General features: G+C 36.2%; 4 protein-coding genes across 5 annotated transcripts; all 4 read left to right on the top strand.

Annotated features, from left to right (window-relative positions):
* On the top strand, positions 129-5,754 carry LOC18787204 (acetyl-coenzyme A carboxylase carboxyl transferase subunit alpha, chloroplastic). Of its 2 annotated transcripts, XM_007219495.2 has the most exons (12): positions 129-407; positions 549-617; positions 1,199-1,634; positions 1,929-2,003; positions 2,389-2,496; positions 2,600-2,760; positions 2,907-3,021; positions 3,153-3,307; positions 3,500-3,551; positions 3,631-3,699; positions 4,061-4,138; positions 4,657-5,754. In XM_007219495.2, the coding sequence occupies exons 3-12, from the start codon at positions 1,254-1,256 to the stop codon at positions 5,674-5,676; spliced, it is 2,214 nt and encodes a 737-aa protein (XP_007219557.1). In that variant the 5' UTR covers positions 129-407; positions 549-617; positions 1,199-1,253; the 3' UTR covers positions 5,677-5,754. The 2 variants fall into 2 exon arrangements, with proteins under 2 accessions (XP_007219557.1, XP_020413246.1); XM_020557657.1 differs by lacking the exon at positions 1,199-1,634 and having other exon boundaries at positions 206-407.
* On the top strand, positions 8,287-14,215 carry LOC18787426 (DEAD-box ATP-dependent RNA helicase 8). The gene is made up of 10 exons (XM_007220603.2): positions 8,287-9,055; positions 10,385-10,445; positions 10,663-10,897; positions 11,156-11,394; positions 11,908-12,159; positions 12,255-12,435; positions 12,868-12,956; positions 13,062-13,135; positions 13,217-13,330; positions 13,811-14,215. The coding sequence occupies exons 1-9, from the start codon at positions 8,766-8,768 to the stop codon at positions 13,293-13,295; spliced, it is 1,500 nt and encodes a 499-aa protein (XP_007220665.1). The 5' UTR covers positions 8,287-8,765; the 3' UTR covers positions 13,296-13,330; positions 13,811-14,215.
* On the top strand, positions 14,316-17,735 carry LOC109947172. Its single transcript, XM_020556731.1, has 4 exons — positions 14,316-15,605; positions 16,446-16,607; positions 16,887-16,954; positions 17,259-17,735. Exons 1-4 carry the CDS (start codon positions 15,251-15,253, stop codon positions 17,493-17,495), a joined length of 822 nt encoding a protein of 273 aa, XP_020412320.1. The 5' UTR covers positions 14,316-15,250; the 3' UTR covers positions 17,496-17,735.
* LOC109947630 lies at positions 19,136-21,805 on the top strand. The gene is made up of 4 exons (XM_020558225.1): positions 19,136-19,771; positions 20,721-20,879; positions 21,109-21,176; positions 21,383-21,805. The coding sequence occupies exons 1-4, from the start codon at positions 19,426-19,428 to the stop codon at positions 21,575-21,577; spliced, it is 768 nt and encodes a 255-aa protein (XP_020413814.1). The 5' UTR covers positions 19,136-19,425; the 3' UTR covers positions 21,578-21,805.

The following is a 23,229-nucleotide window of genomic DNA, read 5'->3' as shown; positions in this document are numbered from 1 at the left end:
GTACTAAAGAAGGAATGAACGTATGACTTTGGTGGGTCCTTGCTATAGGTGGGTGTTATCCTCATTTGAGCTGAGACGATGTGTCTATCTTCTCCACGTAGCACAACACACCCTATCCAATCCACCTTCAAAGCACGTGCTTTTCACCTTCCAATTACTTTCTTACACCTCCCTCCAGACCTGCGCTCTGTTCATTTTAATGCCACTCTCCCAGTTTACTGGGATTTGCAAACCAACCAAAAACTGGAAACAGAAAAACACAGTAACATAGTAATTTTGCTAATTTTTTTCTCTAGTTTTTGGTTTTCTGAAAACTGTTTGCTACAAACTTTATCTCAACTGTTGGTCCTCAAGACCATTTCAGTTCTTGTTGCCCACTTTGGAGGGCCATAAGCTCTGTTTCTGAGGTACCCATATGCTTATTTGTTGTTTGGTCTCTGAGCAAACTGAGCAAAAACAAAAAGAAAGCAAATTGGATGGTTTTGGTTGTATCATTTTGCTTTCTTTGTTTGAATCCTGATTATGAGAGTCTGGCAATTGTGTTTCAGGTCAAAATGCTCAAGCTTTTGAAGCAGAAGTTTATCATGCTTGGGAGTTAAGTAGTATTGGATATTGAGGTAAGATCATGAACTTGAATTCTTTAATGTAGATGTGGTTTTTTTATTTTATTGGTGATGTGATGAGGTTTTAATTAATCACTTTTATGTCCAAAGTTTGAAACTTTTTAAAGCCCTTTATCTAGAAAAACTGGGTGATGAACGGTGATTGTTTATTGCTTTTTAAACTTGGCTGTATCTGATTGCTGTATTAAAACTTTAAAGACTACCTGCTTTGCCAATTGTATCTGGTTGTAGCTCTTTCATTAAGGAATATTTGGCTCTGGTGACGTTTCAAGGTCCCCTTTTACTTAAATTTCTGAAGGGCATTCTTGATTATGAAACAACTGAGCAATACTTTAAAAGTGCTGTAAAATATTTCTTAGTTGTCTTCAACTTTTATGAGCTTAGTTTGTGACTGTCGGTGGTTCCCCTTTGTTTAGCTAATAACTTGTAATGATAGAGCCGGTTGCCCTCATTAGTAGTAATAAATCGGAAGGAGGTGAATGGATATCAAAATTTTCTGATGTGCTAGTTTGTTCAATTTTAATTTCAACAGAAACTTGCCTTTTCTGAGTGTTTCATTGGGGTTCTAAATGCAGAGTGCAGCATGTGAAAATTTGCTGGTGATGTACTGATAGTGACTTGTTTATTGAGATGACCACCTTATCATTAATTTCTGGAAATTGTGGAAGAAGAAACGGAGGCGAAGATCATGGATCAGAATTACTCCATCGATTTTCAGGAAAGGACCTTTTTGCTAGTGACTTACTTAGAATTTCATTTAGAAAGGGAGATGGAATCTGGTCCAAGGATTTGGAAGGACATAGGATTAGAAACAGGAACAAGTTTCGTGTTACTGCGAAAATTAAAAAGGGGAAGCAGTATGATTACCCATGGCCTCATGATATTGATCCAAACATCAGCAGTGGTCACTTGAGTTACCTGTCTCATTTCAAGCCTCTGACTGAGAAGCCAAAGCAAGTTACCCTACCATTTGAGAAACCACTTGTTGATCTTGAGAAAAAGATTACTGAGGTCTGTTGCTTTCATCATAGCAGATTTTTAACTTGTGTTGCTTTTCTTAGATGTTGGTTTTCAATAAGTTTGCTGAGAATTTGATGCTCAAGAAAGGCGATGGAGTTGTCTAACATCATGAATAAATCCTAATATTCCAACATAGAAATGAAGGCATTCTCTGAGGCAAAATTCATAAAATTACCTTTGGATGCATTTTAGAGAGAAGCAGATATGAGGCATTTACAAGGCACAAGCATTCTACCATAAGCTCATTTTCAAATATTTGGAACTTAGTCAATCCTTCTCTTGCAGATACGTAGAATGGCTGATGAAACTGGTCTGGATTTCAGTGATCAAATTGCTGCATTGGAGAACAAGTATCAACAGGTAGAATATACAAGTCCCGCAATTCCTATTTTATGTCAAAGTTGCTTTTATAGAGTCACTTCACATGAGTATGCGATCATTTTTTGTTGGTTAAAAAGAAGGTTTATTTGTGGGCAAAATATTTGCTTATTGAATTAACCCTAATGCTGCAGTCTAGTTTAAAAGCAATAGTTCTGGGTGAAATTGCATGAGCTGTATATGAGTAATTAAAGTTTTACTTCTTTCTTAAGTTGTTTGAAATGATTTCAAATTCATCATGAGTGTTTGATCTAGTATTGGGCTTTGCTGAGAAGATTTTGACTAATTTAACTATTTCAATACTTCATTGAATTTATTGATATTATTTTAATAATGTGATTCAACTTCTTCTCTGCTTTAAGTTTAGGCCCTGAAAGATTTATACAAGCATTTGACACCAATCCAACGGCTATCTATCGCTCGACATCCCAACAGACCAACAGTTCTTGATCATATTTTGAATATTACAGAGAAGGTAGTTGGTGAACTACATCATATTATGACTTCTATTTGTATGACTATATGATAATAATAATCTAGCTTCTTCTCTCCACCCCCCCAAAAAAAAATTGTTATAGTGGGTGGAACTCCATGGAGACCGTGCTGGCTATGATGATCCAGCTATTGTGACTGGTATTGGGAGCATGGATGAAAAGTCCTACATGTTCATAGGTCATCAGAAAGGTAGGAATACGAAGGAAAACATTGCTCGCAACTTTGCAATGCCAACTCCACATGGGTACGTTTCAAGGATACTTTGATCAGGTTAATAGCAAGAAGGTGCATAACAGTCAAAGCATTTAGAATATATTGTGCACCCAATGTTTGGTTGTTTACAAAAACATGCAATGTAACCCTGTTCACTTAGAGTTACTTTGCAAACAGCTATCGGAAGGCTCTGCGAATGATGAAATATGCCGATCATCATGGATTTCCCATTATTACATTTGTTGACACTCCTGGGGCCTTTGCTGATCTAAAATCTGAGGAACTTGGTCAAGTGAGTCTGCAACTTTCCTACTTCATTTGAAATTTCCCATCATTAATTCACCTTTTCTTTTTCAAGGATCATTTATTTACTTTGTTCACATGTTACCATAGAATAAGCTTTTTCACTTTTGCTTTATGCAGGGGGAAGCAATAGCACATAATTTGAGGACTATGTTTGGTCTGAAAGTGCCCGTTGTAACAGTTGTAACCGGAGAAGGCGGTTCAGGTGGAGCTCTAGCCATTGCTTGTTCCAATAAACTGTTTATGCTGGAGAACTCTGCTTTCTATGTTGCAAGGTGATGGCATTTCTTTTCCTTCGCTGTGTCCACTTCACCAATATTATTATTTAAAAAGTACAAATTTACCGAACATTAGAATGGAGCCCGTTTAATTCATCAAAGTGCTTCGAGTTTTGATCTTCTTCCCTTTAGAGACTTCATGCCATGATTTCTGTTATACATTTCTTGTGCCTTTGTTTGTTGGAGCAGTCCTGAAGCATGTGCTGCAATATTGTGGAAATCTTCCCAAGCAGCTCCTAAGGTATTATAAATTTTGATGGATGAGTCTATTTGGGATGTAGGCCATTTTTTTAATCATAATGTAGTTCAAAATTTTATAGGCAGCTGAAAAACTAAGGATAACAGCTCAAGAGCATTACCGACTGAAGATCGCTGATGGGGTCATTCCTGTAAGTGCTTTTCCCTTCTGATTCATGCGTCTTCTTAATAATATGTTCCCTTCTGATTCATGCGTCTTCTTAATAATATGACAATATTATGTGAAAATATATTTTTATAACCGCAATGGTACTTGAAAAGAAATGTACCACTAACTTTTATCAGTTCAAATTTCAATGCATCTGCAAGTTCAGATTTCGTAGGAAAGTTATGCAGTTGGAAACAAATGCTTACCTTAATTATAAGATCTCGAAGTTGGGATTCTGAGACCTTGTTTAGTTGTAATATGTCAATACTGATTGAAGAAAAACTAACAAGTCAGTATATGGGGTTTTATCATGTTATTATTCATGCTGTGGCTGTTGTTTACAGGAGCCTCTTGGTGGTGCACATGTTGATCCTGCATGGACTTCCCAACAAATTAAGATCACAATTACACAGGCAATAAAGGTAAATTAGATTCACAATCTTCTCGTAGAGAGAGCAGAAAATGAAAAGAAAAAACCTCCCTCTAAATAGTTTTGTATTAATTAGTTTGGCTTTTTTACTATCCTTTCTGTTTGCTTTTTCGGATTCCCCAACAAAATTCTTTCATAAATAAATTTCTGATGTCCATAATGAGACGTGATTTAGACCTTTCAGTCCAGACATGTCAGTACTTATGCTTAGAATTAGACTTTGATTTTCTTCGAAATAGTGCAAAATCATCAAGTTGTTGAGCAATTTTTGAATAAAATTAGACATGGTTACTGTTTGCATAATTGTTTTTTTATTTATAAATATGGTTATTTCACAAATAAGATATATACTCAAGTATAGATTACACACAAAATAGACATGATATGTCCTTGTATCATGTGTTGCACTTGCACATCCCATGTCTTTGTCAGACACCACACTATTTGTGTCCTCAAATCATAGGTGGTTTCCCTTCATTTATCCCTTACATCTATACTAAATGTACCTAGGAATTGGAAAACATGAACACAGAAGAATTGCTTCAGCATAGGAGGCTTAAATTCCGGTCAATTGGAGGTTTTCAAGAGGGCATTCCAGTGGAACCTAAACGGAAACGCAACATGAAACCATCTGAAGTTAACATGCCAAAGGCTGCTGACATAGAGTTGGAGATTGAGAATTTGAAAAAGAAGATCCTGGAAGCAAAGGGACCATCTGATCCGATTACAACCCAAGCAATTGAGAAGCTCAAGAAAGATGTAGACAAGGAGATGACCAATGCATTTATCTCAATGGGATTGCAAGAGAAACTCGAATCAGTGAAGTTGGAATTATCAAAAGCCTCAAAAGACACATCAAGTCAGCCCCTTAATCGTAATTTGAAGGAGAAAGTTGATAAAATAATGCAGGAATTTAACCATAATCTATCGCAGCCAGGGGCGTACCTTGGCTTAAAGGAGAAGCTTGAAAAGCTAAACTTGGTTAGCAGGCTTATCGAGAAAGAGGAAAGAAAACAGAAACTGAAAGCTGAGATTAATCAGAAAGTTCCAGCTGAGCTCAAAGAGAAGATGGAACTTTTGAAGAACGCTGAAGAAAAGATATCCAAAGGGGAACCAGTGGATAAGGAGTTGATGGAAGAAGTAGAGGCAGTTAAGAAAGAGCTTTTGGAGGTCCTAAAGTCAGCTAACTTGGAGGTTGTTGGGGTGACCAAGAAAAATGTGGTCACTGCACCTCCAGAGTTGAAGGAGAAAATAGAAAAGGTGAACACAGAGATTTATGAGGAAATTGAGAGAGTAATAAATGAAGCTGGTATTAGTGGAAGAATAGAGGAGTTGAAGGCTGGTATAGCAAAAGGCTCAAGTTCAGAAGACATAGAAAAAGCAGAAGCAAAAATAAAGGAGGAGATTCTTGCCACTTTGGATGTAGAGGCACTAAAAGAAAAGGTTAAGAGTTTGACAGTGGAGTTGGACCTTCCTGAGGAAACTGTTGCAGAAGGTGAGATTAGTGCTGAAAATGGCAAATTTCAGTGAGAGAGGGGGGCTTTGTAAATTTGTTATACATTTTCATGATCTTCGATTTATGATATTAATATTTTGGTCAAAAGAAAATTGAACTCTTGTCAAATTTTGTAAAAAAACACCTATTAACCAAAAGTAATAATAAATATATATACACAAAACACACACACAAATGCCCAAAGAAGCACATATATTACATATGAATTTCTTGAACAGTAGCAATTTGGCAAACAATCCATTTTTGGACGAGTGATTTTGCATCTGGGGATTTCAAATATTTAATTTTTATTTAATATTTCTAATTAATTTTAACTTTGTTGTCAAAATTAAATCCTATCTTTTAAATAATTTCCTATGAACCCCTAAACTGCTACTAACCGCAATGAAGCATAACAATAATGGTGCATTGATATTAAATTAACCCAACATGTCACTTTTGGAATTCTCGCTTTCTCATAATTCCTTCCCATTAGCCTAAACTAATGACTTTTGCATATTGTTTATGTTTGTTGCATCTTGCATGATTGCAGATACATAAATGATTAAATTTCCCCTTATGACAAGGAGAAAGCAAAACTTGTGCTAGTGTCCTAAACTATTATTGTCCAATCTCACCCCAGATATCATAAAAAGAAGAAAGGGGATTGATATTGCTGAACATATTTCCATATTTTTTCAGAAGGAAAAGAAAACACTCATAGTGGAAATATGACACAGCATGAGTAATCATTTAATTTCTTTATCATTCAACTTTTCCTTTTGGGTTGAAGTTCTAAAAAAATGTAACTTGTTTTATTTTGGGGCTTGCCCTTTAGTGTAGCAACATCACATGCACATCACATTTTTAATGTACCGATTTTCAACAAATATTTTTGCAGATTTTCATATTCACAGAGGTTTAAAGTACCATTTGACTATTTTAATACTGATCTCTAAATTATTTTAATATGTAAGATCGATCCGACCCGATCTTTTGATCACACAAACAAACTTAATAAGATTGAATATTTAGGTGTTGTTCTCATTAGTGCGGGATTTGTAATTTTCTACATAAATTTATATCGATGGCAGTTGGCAGTTAGATGCCATGTGTAAGTTCTTTTGGCTTGAGTTTATGGGTTTGCCCTAACGCTAGTGGTGAGGATAGCCAATCTTCTCCTAAACTTTCTAGAACCCCCCAAAAAAAAAAAAAAAAAGAAGCTATCTCTCTATACTTAAGCTTTACTATGTTTTTTTTTTTTAAAAAGTGGCATTATTAAGCAAGGATGGGTGGAGAAATGTGTTATTTTATCATCCATATCCTATTAAACTCGTCATTTAATGTTTACCGCTCATTGTACAAAGTAAATAGATCTTACTACTTAAGCGATCCAGAAATATCCAAAACTACCCCTAAACGCATTGCAGCCGCCGTGGCTAGGTGCCCAATGAGCAGTGTTGTTGCCACCGCGGCTAGATGCAAAACCTACTAAATTATTATTCCTCTTAATAAAAAAAAATAAAACAAAGTGCTATGCACACTTTAAAATTATTCCTCATCAACTTCAAATTTTACACGTTATTTCTTAAAAATACTTATGAAGAAAAGAGTATAAGAGTTATATGAAGAAGTCAGTGGGGTATAACTTAGTTGTTTGAGCTCTTCCACATTCACTTATGTGGGTAGATGTTCGAAATCTCAGGCATCCAATGAATATTTGTGTAACCCCCGCTCCTCCAATTCCTTATACTAAAAAAATTGGATTACAAATATCTTTTTGTAAGAGAAAATATTAATTAATTATATATATTTTTAAGAGAAAAATAGTAATTAATATGGAAGGTGGGATGCATATAATGGTGAACTCGCCTCTCCGCATGCTCTTCCGGGCATGCGAGAGGCATTTTTTAAAAAAAATTTAAATTTATTTTTGAATTGAAAAAGATAATGGATAGTTGTGTTCCATACAAATAGGATCTATTATCTTATTTTTGTGTGAATTTACCATATTGTCCTCATTTAATTAATAATTTTAATTCTTAATATTTGCATTAATCAAGGGCATTTTATGGTATTTTAAATATTTTACAATTCTCTGCTTTTTTTTCTTTATATATACTAGCCCCTTGACACATGCTCACGCATGTGCCAATTGGTTTTCTTTTTTATTTTTATTTTATTTTTAGAATTAATAAAAGATAATAGGGTAGTTATGTTCCATCAAAGTATGACCTATTATCTTATTTTGTTTTTAATTTTAATTTTTTTAATATTAAAAAATATGAATTTACTATATTATCCTCATTTAATTAATAATTTCAATTCTTAATGTTTGAATTAACAAAGGGCATTTTCTGGTATTTTGAATGTTTCACCATTCTCTGCCTTTTGCTTTATATATATAGATAAATGAGAATAGTGAAATTCTTCGAAAATGGAATATTAGAGAAGAAAAAATATGATTTGAGTTCTTTACTTGGTTAAAAATACGTGACTAAAAAGAGTGGTGAATTCATAACACTTTCTAAGAGACGGATAAGATTGAAAGAAACAAACAAAAACAAGCCTTCCAGAGAATTCATGTTACTTTAAAAAAAGTAATAAAAAGTCTGGTCTGATGCAATATAAGAAAAATGTGGGAGCCATTGGGCAAATAAACATAAACATATATGACGCCCTAGCTTTAGCCAAATAGGACGGTTAGAGCAAGCAGTTTCGTCATCTCTCTCTTCTCTGGAGGTTTCACAAGACGACCATGGATTCCCAATCCAACAATTAGCTCTCAATACTCTCTCTCTCTTTCTCTGGAGATAAAATAACAAGCCCTTCAAATTTTCTCTCGCTCAGACACTCATTTACGCTCAAGATCCGTACAGAAACACCCCGATTTTCTCACAATTTACCAAAACCCTAGCTTTGATTTCATTTATTATCTTCGTTTTTAGCAATTTTCCTCTCATTTCGTTATCAAGTGCAGAAAACCTTTTAAATTCGCGCTTGGTTTCGCCGATTTACGGTTACGATCTATCGGCCCAGAGAAACCCTAGTTCCGTTCCTTTAATTGTTCATTTGTTTTAGATTTTAGAATTTTTTTTAGGGTTTTAGGGTTTGAATCGTAGTGATGAACAGTAACAGAGGGAGGTACCCTCCGGGGATCGGAGCTGGGAGAGGTGGTGGCATGAATGCAAACCCTGCATTTCAGTCTCGACCGCCGCATCAGCAACAGTATGTACAGAGGAACCTTTTGCCGAACCATCATCACCAGCAGTACTTTCAGCAACAGCAGCATCAACAGCAGCAGCAGCAACAACAACAGTGGCTCAGGAGAGGTCAGTTGGGTGGGAGTACCAGTGCTGATTCGGCCGTTGATGAGGTCGAGAAGACAGTGCAGTCGGAAGCTGTCGACCCGAGGTGTGTGTTTGCTTTCATAAATGTATGTTTTATGGTTGGTTTTTCATCGCGGTGGGAAAAATGGGTTGCTTATGAATCTGTTTGTGTTACTGTGCCATTTGATGAAATGGGTTTGGTTGAAGACTTGGATGTAATGATAATTTTAGGGTAATCAGGATATTGTGCAGAAGAATTAGGACTTTTGAAGTTCCATGTTGAATAAGGTGTTTAGCAGTGTGATATGCGGACATGTGTAGCATAAGACATTTAGGAGTACGAGAAAACTTTCTGATTTTGGAAATGTAGGTAAATTGCTTTCTCATCTAGTGTTAATAAGGTGTCACTAATTTATTAGCTTTTGACCTCTCATGGATATTTCGACGCGTGGAGGAACTTATCTGATTCCTGTTTGGGTTCCACTTGGATTTCAAGAACCTTGGAAAAAAAAATCTCTTTTGTGCTTGTCTTTTGGCGTTTCAATGTTAAAGTTTCAAATATTAATGAGGGCCACATAAGACCGTGAGCTTAGTCCAGTGGTAGGACGGGTCATGATAAGTGCTTCAGGAAGCATTTGCCTCGTGTTCAATTCCCCACGGATGCGTACACTCCTGCGGGGCCACCTTGCATTGGTTGTCCTGTTTGTTCGGATTGGAGCCTCGACACGTGCACTTGGGGATTTTAGTCGGGTTGAAGACCCACAAGCATTTTTCTGTTTTTATTGACAAAATTGTGGTTATAGTAATAAGTAATAACTATTCAACTATCTATAGCTCGCAGGATGTGTTGATCTATATGGCCTAAAGATGGAAAGACGTGATTACAGTAAGGGGGAATTTCTTATTTGGGTAAAACCACTAAAACTATGCTTAAAAAAAAACCGCCAAAACTAGTATGACAGTCATTTTTTAATTGAAAATTAGTTCTTCAGATGGGTTTCTTCGACCAAGATTCTTGCTGTTTTTTAAATCATTGTAGTTGATAGTGTGATTTAAATTTTTTTAAACTAGGGTTTGTTAATTCTGTATAATTGAAGGCTGATTCTACGTTGCATTTATTTAGGACTGAGAAGTCATATTGCCCGAATAAATTTCTAGTAATTTTTGACATTGGAGTAGTTTCCATGTAGCCCTTGATTTTATAAATTATAAAGGAGGTTGTAAATATCAAGTTCAATGTTTGGCTGTTGGTATTTATACCTGTCAGGGAAGCTTTTTGGTAACATATTTTGTTAACAGTCCATCTATTAATACTTGTCTCTTTTTTTTCTTTTCTTTTTTTCCCCTTTTTTTTCAACATATTATGATTCATGCTTTACATGGTATCTTATTTTGTTTTACTTATCTTTTTCAGTTCGCATGATTGGAAGGCGAGGTTAAATATTCCAGCACCTGATACTCGTTTCAGAACGGAGGTTCGTTATGTATTATTTGTTATATAATTCTTTATCATGGGTACCAATATTGTTAATGTGATGCTTCTGTATAGATTTTGAAGGGTGCATCATTCAACTGTTATGTAGTTTATTAAGATCAAGTTGTTTTCACATCTATAAACACAATGAATGATAAATAGTTAAAAATAATAATGACTGGTGATTTCCTAATCTGGTTGCAAATGATTTCCTTCAGGATGTAACTGCAACTAAAGGGAACGAGTTTGAGGACTATTTTCTGAAACGTGAGCTGCTGATGGGAATTTATGAGAAGGGATTCGAAAGACCATCCCCTATTCAGGAAGAAAGTATCCCAATTGCTTTAACTGGTAGTGATATTCTTGCTAGAGCTAAAAATGGAACGGGGAAAACAGCTGCATTTTGCATCCCTGCTTTGGAGAAAATTGATCAAGATAACAATGTAATACAAGGTTTGTTCTCTACGACTGAGTTGCATCTTCCGGCCCATCATTAGGCCCCATCAAAAGATAATGGCTATTGTGGCACTTTAGTTTTTTATGCTGCTCGAATGGCTATAGAAATCTTTACTAAAGTGCTTGAGACACATAGAGTTCTGGTATAAAAAAATGCTCCCAATCTGTTCTATATATAGGAGGCAGATGTAGGATTTTATTTCTATGCAGTTGCATTATTGTCCTTTCTGTGTTGATATGTGTTTTCTTCTGCAGTTGTTATTCTTGTTCCAACTCGCGAGTTGGCTCTTCAAACATCACAAGTCTGTAAGGAGCTAGGGAAGCATTTGCAAATTCAAGTTATGGTTACAACCGGAGGTACCAGCTTAAAGGATGATATCATGCGTTTATATCAACCAGTTCACTTACTTGTCGGAACTCCTGGAAGAATTTTAGATCTTGCAAAGAAAGGTGTTTGCATCTTGAAAGATTGTTCTATGCTTGTTATGGATGAGGTAAATACTTATCCCCAACTTCCATTAAATTTACGTATTGAAAGAATTTTGTCCAACAGTTGTTGGCTGCATGTTGTCATCCTTATTTATCTTTTTGTTTGCATTGGTTTTAGGTTTCCACTTTTAAGAACTATTTTTATAGTAGATGTTCTTGCAATTATTTGGTTAAATAGTAAGTTGAATTTCCAATTAGTCAAGCCCTGATCCGCATTTGCAACCTGTTTCATTCTTATGTTAGTTGGTATCTTTATGCTCCTGGAATTTTTGGTTTACTAGTTAAAATTGACTTATTAGAAGTGTCTTAAAGTGTGGTGGCCAGGTCATATCCCAATCGGTATTTCCATGTCTCTTGTAAAAGGGAGATTACCAAGATCAGATTCCCCCATCTTCATTCAAGTCTGTGTGCACGTCACATGTGTATCTGTGTATGCAGTGGAGGAGGTGAAAACAGTTGGTTGGTTTTAGCATCATGAGATGCAATGATCTAATGATGTTTTTATCAATGTCTGACAGGCCGATAAGCTTTTGTCCCCGGAGTTTCAACCTTCAGTAGAGCAGCTGATCCGCTTCTTACCTTCACATCGACAAATTTTGATGTTTTCAGCTACATTTCCTGTTACTGTCAAGGACTTCAAGGATAGATATCTGCAAAAACCTTATGTTATCAACCTTATGGATGAGCTTACTCTAAAGGGTATTACACAATTTTACGCCTTTGTCGAGGAGAGACAGAAAGTCCACTGCCTAAACACTCTTTTCTCCAAGGTTTGATGTGAACTGTAGTTTTTGTGTATTGATTTATTATTATTTTGTTGACTTCTTGCGGGGTTCATGGATGTGATGATGGATCTGTTTTTCAGCTTCAAATAAATCAGTCAATCATATTCTGTAATTCTGTGAATCGGGTAGAGTTGTTGGCCAAGAAAATTACAGAACTTGGCTATTCTTGTTTTTATATCCATGCAAAGATGCTGCAAGACCATCGTAACAGAGTATTTCATGACTTCCGTAATGGTGCATGCAGAAATCTTGTTTGTACAGGTACGTTTTTTTTTCCAGTGATTTGTTCTCTTTCTTTCTCTATCTCCCTTCTTCCCTCCCATTTTGTGAACCATAAGTTTCTTTCAGCACCATCATCTGTACATTCCAGTGATTTCAAATTTTTATTTTAAGTTTTTAAATATATGTATATTTTTTTAGGTGGATCCTTTAAAACATAGTGCATGTGATAAACTCTTAGATCATGATGGAGGAAAAAAATAGTGCATGTGATAAACTCATTTATTACTCATGTTGTATGTGGTTTGCTTGATCTTAATATATCATGCTCAGTTCAATTGTGTGTTTCTGAGTTGTTCATTTCATTTTAAGTTGTATGTAGTATGGACAGATTCCTGATGTGAGTAATTAAAAAAAATAGATTCTTGAGATTTTCTCTAACTTTTTCCTCTTTTTTTGGGGGCATAACTGCAGATCTATTTACAAGAGGAATAGATATTCAAGCAGTCAATGTTGTCATTAACTTTGATTTTCCAAAGAACTCAGAGACATATCTTCACAGGGTGCGTAAGAAACAGTCTTTGCAGAAATAAATAGTAGAAAGCTGATGCAGTATTTACATGTTGAAGTTATCTCTGTGCTGTTTTATGTATTTATCTTACATGCAGGTTGGTCGATCTGGAAGGTTTGGACACCTTGGTTTAGCTGTGAATTTGATCACCTATGAAGACCGCTTCAACTTGTATGTACTTTTCTCTTCCAAATCCAAATTTTCTGCAATATAATGGGGGCTCGTTATTTATAATATATTCTCTTCCTGCAGGTATAGAATTGAGCAAGAACTTGGGACCGAGATAAAGCAAATTCCTCCCCATATCGATCAGGCAATTTATTGCCGGTGATTGGTGGTTGAAACTTTGCTGTGTCGTCAATGATGGTAAGGTTTGGGTACATGATGCTTAAGAGCTAGTTTTTTAACAGTGCATTTAAGCATGCCTGACTTCTATCTCTAATTCTGTTATTTTCATGTTAGCACGTGCATTTCATACTCTCCTATGGTATATGCAATGTATTGTTATATGTTGTGTGGAAAATAGGGGAAGTGGGTGGGGGAGAATGGTGGACCTAGTTCGTGTTGACATTCCCGTTTATCAACTTCTCAGAGTATCAATTGGGAATTCTTAATGGAACTTGATCAATTTATGCTCTACTAAAGCTGCCATGTATTTTTTTTAAAAAAGGGGAAGCATGAAATATGAATTTATAAAATTCAAGAGGTTCTACTAAATTTGAATAATATGCTTTAACACAGTTTGGAGTTCCGAGTTACCAAGTAATATATCTGTCTGAATTGACTGTTTAAAGTTTTGGGTGGATTTATGCAATGGATAATGTGTGTTTTCCTTTCTGCTTTTAGGGATGATGGACCCTTCTCCATACAAGAAGCTATAGCTCTGATGGGAGGAAATACTTTCTGATTCATCGTCCCTTGAAATGCTTCTGTTTTCGTAGTCCTGAAACTTTAATTGGACCTTGAGGGAGTTCTTAGGTTGGCCTATAGGTACCAGATAGATGCTGGGTCCAGTGCAGAACTGCCTTTGTTTTTATTAACAGACTGGTTTGTAAAACTTGCTGTTTTTCGGGTTTAGCCGCCATTGAACTTCTGAAGGATAGCTTGTGCAAGCAGGGGGAAATAAAACTCTGCTTTCTTTTTTTTGTTTATGTTTTTCCTTAGCCTTGACCAGCTTGTTCCATGCTCTCAAGTAGTTAATGTATTATCTGACTTGGTTGAATTGTCATCCCCCCCTGCTCGCCCCTTCTATATCTTTGATTTTGCCTTCTTGAAAGTTCATGATTTTGCATTGGAGCCATTATTATATGTGGCCGGGTGATTGACTGGTGGTAAATATGAGAAGCCATGGATGGATGGATGGTATCAGTTGGTTTGGGGTGAGTTTCAGTTCTCTGCTAAAAGGGGAGGCCTGGAAGAGTATATAACTGTGAATGTTTAGGGTTCGCTAAAATGCTTGCCGTTTTTAACTATGCAAGTAAAACAACCAACAAAATTCTGTGAGAAGTTTCGACCAAAAAAACACCTGCGAAAAGCGATAAAGGAGGGACCATGGTTGGGCCTTAAGGTCCATGGATCAAATAATCTTTGGGGACCATGGGTTAGTCTTAAGATCAAGTAGCAAGGATTTGTAGTTCAAGTAATTAAGAGTTTTTACCTCACACTCGAGGTCTTAAGTTCGATTCTTTTATCTTCCAATATTGCTTGTATAAAAGATAAAAGAAAAACTTAAGACAAGGCCATAGGTCAAGAGTTTCCAACCTTTCCTTCTTTTTATTTTTTGATACGAAAATGGGGAAGCATCTAAAATTCTTGAAACAAAAGGGTAGAAAGTGTAAATATAAAGATAAGGAGCAGGCAGAGTGACTCTGTCTGAACTATGGGCGCTAAGAATCCAATGATTTGTGACTGATCCGATTTCAACAACTGCTCGAAATCTCAGATCAGTGCATGAGTGAGGGGGGTATGAAATTCAAATAAAAGAATTTAATAGCAACAATCTGAAATTCTTCTAAGCCACTGGGAAGGAAGTGTAAAATCATAAACCCCAAACAGATTACAGGAGAAAATGAAATACCAAACCAGTCAGCTAACTTGTAACGGATTTAACCGCCCAAGAAAAACTTTCCGCCAAGAAATTAGTTTAAAGCCTCTTCCTCTTCACCAAGTCTAGTCACAATGCCTTGAGCTCTCATCCCAAAAGAATCTCAATTTCCTTAGCTCTCTCTCTCTCTCTCTCTCTGTTACTTTTCCCTCAAGAAACAGAAACTCTCTCTGTTCATCACCATGTTTCAGTTTACCCTTGACCCATGTGCTTCCTATCTAAGGCACGCGCTTTCATGCTTCATGCTGCTGGGCCCCGACCACTATGTCGAGCTCTGCGTCACAGAAAACGACGTCACATTGGTAGGAGCCGTAGGTGACCCTGAGGAAGGACGCACGCCTGAAATCCCAAACGTCGTCTTAGCCCTGCAGTTGACACCTTCCAACTTCTACACTTTTAGCTGCACTGAGAACGTCCGCCTTGGCTTGGACTACTATATGCTGTTCAGGGAACTCTTTGATGCCAAGGGTGGTGATTTTCTCAGTCTCTCTAGTGATATCAGCCGCGATAACATTGACTTTGAGCTCCTCAGTGTCTGTAAGTACATACCAATATTCTTAGTTTCTTTCAATTTTTTATTTATTTCAAGATTTCAAGATTTGGGTCTTAATTGTTCCTTGGAAAATTCTTCTTTTTCAATATTTCTAGTCGGTTCTTTGAAATTTCGAAATCGATCCATCACACTACTTTACCAATATTCTGGCATAAACTTCGAAGGTTTTTGGCGCTCTCTTCTTTTTCAAGTTTATGGGTTTTGTTTGAAATCTGTATAAATTTGATGAACTATCTGCCTTTTTGCGTTCTAACAGCCACAACTATAGATTTGATGAAATTATCTGCATCGTTTGTCATTTGGTTCCAACAATTAATCTCGTTTTTGGGTTTTTCAGTTTCTTGAGGATTTTTGTCAATACGCATTATCTGATTTTTTTTTTTTAACTTCAAGATTCTAAGATTTGAGTCTTTCTAGTTGGTTATTGGAAATGTAGAAATTTGGAAATCGACCCATCACAGTACTTTACCAATATTCTGACACAAACCTGGAACTCTGTTCGTTTTCAAGTTTATGGGTTTTCATTTGGTTTAAAAAATTATTCAGTTTCTTGAGGATTTGTATTTCCTAATATTTGTTGTAAAATGTGTTTTAATTTGAGGAACTGTCTGCGTTTTTTTGGTGAAGTATCTGCATCATTTTAGCTTTTTTCATTTGGTTTGGAGATATGTTCTTTTTCAAGTTTTAACTTTAAATTTGTCATTTGGTTTATCAGTTTCTTGAGGATTGTTGTCAATCTGTCTGCATCATTGGTTTGTGTTCTGTTATTCTCTCCTTATCTAATTTTTCTTGTCTCTTTTTGTTTATATTTTCAATAATGCTAGCAACTCTGGAAATGAAGGTTGCTGAAATTCCATTGCTTTCAAGGAGGTCTGGTCAGATAACTTTACCTCAGCTCCAAAAAGAACGTCCAGTGGTCATTGGGATAGCTGCGGAGCTGTTTAGGGTTCTTATCCTCAGTTCGCGAGAACGATTTGGGATGACAGGTACAATGTGTAACAAAAATTACTGTTTGAACATGTTGATCATTTTCTTAGAATTTCTCATTGACAGCAGTGTCATGCTTCACAATCCTTTGTCATTTACTGTGACTTTTCATATAATCTCTAATGAGTTCAGATTGTGATAATCTTTGTTTGTGATGTATGTATGGATGCTGATACACATTCACAAGGTTCACAAGATTTTATGGCATTCCCTAACTCTTCATATATATAATCTTGTATATGTTGCTCACTAGACTGGTATGGTACGTGTCATTGCAGTTACTGTAAGCGTAATGGGTAAGCAAGTTGTACTTCATGGACAAGATAAGGCGATTGTTCTCAGGAAGGTATTTTCCCAACCTTACGTGTGATTCGTAGTGTAGAACAACTTATGACAGCTTGCCAAATATGTTAGTTATGGTCTGTTAATCAATTTTCTGAAAACACAGTATTCATTAAGCAAATTCTGGTTCTGATTCTCATCGGAAAACGTCCATTCTTCTGTGCCATGAAATAATACGACACCATCCTTCAATTTCATACATTTTTCTTTTTCACTGACTAGATTTGCTGTCATACACTTCACAAGAAGTTCAATTTCCTAATCACATAAATGATCAAAGTTTCCTTGTTTATTTTGTTGTGTATCAGGAGGATTGTGTTATTTGGATTCCTGTGGCGGGTCGATTTTTCTTGAAGTTCAGTACCGAGAATGCTAACGCACTGCTGAATGCTTCAATTCTGTCAAACATGGTGTGGTTGTATGGCCAGTGCAATGGTCCATCTTGCATGCTGAATTTCCCTTTTGGTCAACTTGGAAGCCTAACGTTTTACTTTGGCGAAGATAATGCGGGCTCAGAAGATGATGCGGGTTTTCACAAAAGATGAAGAGAATGGTCTTACTATCTCTGAGTTCTTACTCAAATCAGATTTTAATCATGCAAATTCTTTTTCTCCATTTTCAAAATAATGTGATTTGATCACAAGTGTAAATGAGCAAACAAAAGATGATGTGAGTTGTGAGATACTTTGATTTGTCTGTTGTACTTGGTAAAGTCTGATCCTATTCATCATAATCTTTTGTAAACAATGCAGCTTTACATAATTTGGTTTGTAAGTTGATTTTTTTGTCTGCTTTGCAAGTTCCAAAACATAATGCTAGGAGAAAAGTTGGTGGTGGTGAAGGATTGTGACTTTGTGAGGATGATTGTTGCTAGATCATAAGTGGCAAGAGTCTAATTGTTGAATAGGGGAAAACATTTCTGTTTACAACCTTAAGAACTGCTTTGCAAGTTTCTTGAGCCTAATCAATTGCGAGAGGGAGAAATTGAACATGACCTCGAGCCCGTGTGAGAAAATGTTAGGATAAGCGAGGGGTATTGCTACAATAAAAATAAAAAAAAACCTTCAATGGCAAGGATATAAAATTCTTGAAACAACAGAAAATGGAAATTTAACCGTCAGCTGGCTTGTAACGAATTTAACCGTCACAATTTTTGAGCTCATCCCAAAAGAAGTTTACTCTAAGCATGCAACATTGACCAGTTAAGAGTTAGTAAAACAAATAAAGGTTGAATTTATTGTTCCTTAAATTTGTTTAAGCCCAACTATAAAAAATGGGCCTCTCTCTTTTCAAGTACCCAACCAATTTGCAGGGGGGCTCCAAAATTAATGGACTTCAAGCATAAATATCTACAAAAACCTTAAATTATCAACCTTATGGATGAGCTTACTCTTAACCAAATTTTACACTCCCTAAACACACTCTTTTTTTCTCTATGTAGGTTTGATGTTGTGATGATGAATCTTCTGTTTTCAGCTTCAAATAAATCAGACAATCATATTCTGTAATTTTGTGAATCACATTCTATTTTTCAAATTTTATTTTAAAATTTTAAATAAATATGTATTTTGTAGGTGCAGATTGGAAATTCACACTATATTCTATATTTGAAATTGCCGTTTAGGAAAAGAAATTCAAATCATAATAACCAATAGCATTAAATATCATAAGTATTGACTTAAAATCTTGTTTCTAACCATTTATATACTTTGAGGTAGACTGCAACAAAGTCTGGCCTAATGAAAAATGTCTTGACTTGCACACCAGAGGTTTCGGGTTCGAACTCCTATAACATCATAGTCGTGTGTGTGTGTGTGAGAAATTCTTCTCCCCTCTAATTTAAATTATTACTTGTATATGTATAGTTGGGGGCAGATTGGGAATGAAAAAGTATAATATTTACTCATATTAATACATCTGACATAATAGTCAGTGGCATAATAATTGCTACTGGAATTTGGTTTATATCTAATTATCCCATGGATGCAGAGGTATAATCAATAAATGGGGCTTCCGTTGCAACTAAAAGAACTTTGAGGAAAGCATATAAAATTCTTGAAATAACAGGGTAGAAAATGTAAATATAATAAGTATCTGATTTTGACAACTGTTGGAAATCTCAGCCCAGTGCGTGAATTAGGGGGGTATGAATACAAATAAAAGAACTTGGATGGCAACAATCTGAAATTCTTCAAAACCACAGGGGAGGAAGTGTAAAATTATAAACCCCAAACAGAACAGACCGTCCAAGAAGAACTTTCCCGCCAAGAAAGTAGTTAAAAACATCTGTTTCTTCACCAAGTCTTAGTCACACAATCCAGTCCCAAAAGAATCTCAATTTCCTTAGCTCTCTCTCTCTCTCTCTCTCTCTCTCTCTCTCTCTCTCTCTCTCTCTCTCTCTGCTACTTTTCCAGAAAGAAACCCAAACTCTCTCTCTCTCTCTCCCCCTCCCTCTCTTTCACTCTGTTCATCACCATGTATCACTTTAGCCTGGACCCAACTGGTTTTCTTCTAAGGCAGGCGGTGTCAACCGTCATGCAGGCGCAGAAGGGCGCGCGCTATTGTGATCTCTGCGTCTCACCAAACGGCGTCACATTTGGAATAAGCGTAATAGATCCCAGTACCGGAATCCCAAACATTTACTTCACCCTGCCGATGGAACCTTTGAACTTCTACACAATTCGCTGCCGAGGGATCCTCTATCTTAAAGTGGACATCCGTAATATGCACGACCAACTCCTTGAGGCCACCGCTTATGATTTTCTCAGTCTCTCTGGTCATGTCACCCTTGGTCACATAGACTTTGAGCTCGTCGATGCCAGTAAGTACTTAGTTTCTTTCATTTTTTATTTCAAGATTTCAAGATTTGGGTCTAAATTGTTCCTTGGAAAATTCTTCTTTTTCAATATTTCTGGCATAAACTTGGAAGGTTTTTGGCTCTCTTCTTGTTCAAGTTTATGGGTTTTGATTCAAATCTGTTTAAATTTGATGAACTATCTGCCCTTTTGCGTTCTAATAGCCACAGCAATAGATTTGATGAATTATCGTTTGTCATTTGGCTCTGTTCTTTTTCAAGTTTATGTTCGTTTTAACTTTGTCATTAATCTTGTTTCTGGGTTCGCATTATCTGAATTTTTATTTCAAGATTATAATTGTAAACGTCTCTTGGGAATTTGTTCCTTTCTAGTTGGTTCTTGGAAATGTAGAAATTTGGAAATCGACCCATCACATAGGAGGTTACTGGGACTCTGTCCATTTTCAAGTTTATGGTTTTTCATTTGGTTTAAAAAATTAATCTGTGCTGGGTTAATGAGTTTCTTGAGGATTTGTATTTTGTAATGTTTGTTGTAAAATGTGTTCAACTTTGAGGAATTATCTGGGAAACTCAGCATCGTTTGTTATCGGTGAAGTATCTGCCTTTTTGGGCTCTGTTTCTTGAGGAATTTTGTCTTGGAAATGTGGAAATGTGGAAATTTGGAAATCAACCTATCACAGTACTTTACCAATATTCTTCTTTTTCAAGTTTCTTGAGGATTGGTGTTGTTGTAAAATGGGTTTAAATTTGAGGAATTGGCTGCGCTTTTTGCGTTCTTATAGCTAGAGCAATAAATTTGGCCAATCTGTCTGCATCATTGGTGTGTGTTTCCTAATATTGTTTTGTCGTAAAATCTCTAAAAAATTGATGAATTACCTACATTTTTGCGTTCTAATATTCTCTCGTTATCTAATTTTTCTCGTTTATTTTTTGTTTACAATTTCAATAATGCTAGGAACTAAGCAAATCAGGGCCACTGAAATTTCAGTGATTTCAAGCAAATATGGTCGGATAGCTATACCTCGGCTCTTTCGTGAATATCAAGTGATCGTCGGGATACCTGCGGAGACGTTTAGGATTATGATCATCAATCTGCACCATATTGGATTTCAAGGTACAATGTGTAACACAGAATTACTGTTTGAAATTCAGGGTTTCAGTGCTTGACAGTTACTGTGACTTTGCATATAATCTCTAATGAGCTCAGATTGTGATAGTCTTTGTCTATGCTCTATGTATGCATGCTGACACCCTCATAAGGTTCACAAGATTTTAAGGCATTCCTTAACTCTTCATAATAATCTTGTATATGTTGCTCACTCGACTGGTACGTGTCATCGCAGCTTATGCAGAAGTAAGAGAGAATGTTGTTTTTCTTGGAGTAGGTGACCAGGCGGTTACTCTCCCGAAGGTATTTCCCCAACATTTCATGTTATTCATAGTTATGGTCTCGCAACCAATTTGCTCAAAATACAGTTTGCATAGCAGAAAACGTCCATTCTTCTGTGCCATGAAATAATATTTTTCTTTTTCACTGACTAGATTTGCTGTCATACACTACAACATAGTAACATCACAAGAAGTTCAATTTCCTTGTTTTATTTTGTTGTGTATCAGGACGAAAGATGTATTATTGAGGGTGATGTGGGGATCTTGCTGTTCAGTATCGAAAATATTAAGCCACTGTTGAGCGCTTCAATTCTGTCGAAGATGGTGTGGTTGCTTGGCCAGTCCGGGGGTCCATATGCCGCGCTGAATTTCCCTTTTGGTAAACTTGGCAACATGTTGTTTTACTTTGGCCCTGTATTCTGAAGCCTGAAGGTGATGAGAATGGTCTTACCATCGCTGAGTTCTTACTCAAAACAGATTTTAAAGATGCAAATTCTCTTTCTCCATTTTCAAGATATTGCGGTTTGATCACAAGTGTAAATCACCAAACAAAAGATGATGTGAGTGTGAGATACTTTGAGTTGTCTGTTGTACTTGGAAAAGTCTGATTCTATTCATAATAATCCTTTTCGTAAACAATGCAGCTTTACATAATGGTTAGAATTTGGTTTATCTGTCTGTTTTTTCTGTCACTTATTATTAAACTTCTTGCGAGTTCCAAAACATAATTGAAGAATGCTAGGAGAAATGTTGTTGGTGGTGTAAGTATAAATTCCTGCAACTCAGAACTTCTGGGTTTTAGATTTTTCGAACTTAATTGAGAAGAATCCAAATTTGGACAGTGGAGATGATCTTGGGTAAGGCTACTAGATGATAAGTGGCAGAGTCTAATTGTTGAATAGGGGAAGACAGATTCCAATAACTTCTTTGCAAGTTTGATATGATTTCAGTGCTAGAAGAAAAGTTTTTGGTATTGAAGGGTCACCTTGAGTCTTTTCAATTGCGAGAGGGAGAAATTGAACATGGCCTCGAATACTCTTAAGCGCTTGAGCTATGAGCTCATTGTAGTTAGTTAGACACATTATCTGTCTGCTTTTCTGTAACTTATTATTAAACTTCTTGCAAGTTCCAAAATATAATTGAAGAAGAAGGGTCACTCTAATCAAATATGGATTGTCACTTTATGGGAAAAGTATAATTTCTGCTACTTAAAAGAGGATTGGAACAATATATACAACTTCATTGTTGGTTATAAGAAGCATCCGAATTTTCATAGTGGTGATTTTATTAAATAACTTCTAGAAGAAAACTTTTCTTAATAACTGCTTTTCTGTAAGTTTTTTTTTTGGGGAATTTGGGGAAAAAAAGGGGACAATTCACACAAAGTGACAGAAGAATACTTTAAAGGTATAGCCGTATCGCGATACTCCAAAATAGAATACTTTAAAGGTCTAGCCGGGCGGCTGTACTATTTTTGTTAAAAAAAATTAGACAAAGATCGAGTATAGCCGCGCCGCTATACTATTTATATTAAAAATGGGAATCCACCTTGCCATTAGGTGCCACGTGTTAAAAAAAAAAAAAAAAGAAGGTCTAGCCGCGCGGCTCTACTATTTATAGTTTTAAAAAAAGGACTGCTAAAATGGGTATAGCTGGCCGGCTCCCACGTGTCAAAATAAGTATAGCTGCTATTTAAAAAAAAAAATTAAAAAAAGAAAGTATAGCCGCGCGGCTATACTATATTAAAAAAAAGAGGCCACCTTGCGATTAGGGGCCCACGTGTGAAAAACTCTGTCTCTTCACCAAGTCTTGTCACAATGCTTGAGCTCTGTTACTTTCCCACCAAGAAACACAATCTCTCTCTCTCTCTCTCTCTCTCTCTGTGTTGACCACCATGTTTGACCTTAGCCTAAACCCAGGTGCTGTTTTTCTAAGGCAGGCAGTGACACCCTTCATTCAAGGCGCGCCATGGCTCTGTCTCCCAACATGAATATCAAGTGATTGTAGAGGGATATCTTCGGAGGAGTTAGGCTTGTTATCGTGGATCTACACCAGTAGGTGACAGGTACTTTGTC

Source organism: Prunus persica, chromosome G2 (assembly GCF_000346465.2).
Source record: "Prunus persica cultivar Lovell chromosome G2, Prunus_persica_NCBIv2, whole genome shotgun sequence".
Lineage (NCBI taxonomy): Eukaryota > Viridiplantae > Streptophyta > Magnoliopsida > Rosales > Rosaceae > Prunus > Prunus persica.
The sequence above is the reverse complement of the archived record's forward strand: the minus strand, read 5'-3'. Positions and strand labels throughout refer to the sequence as shown.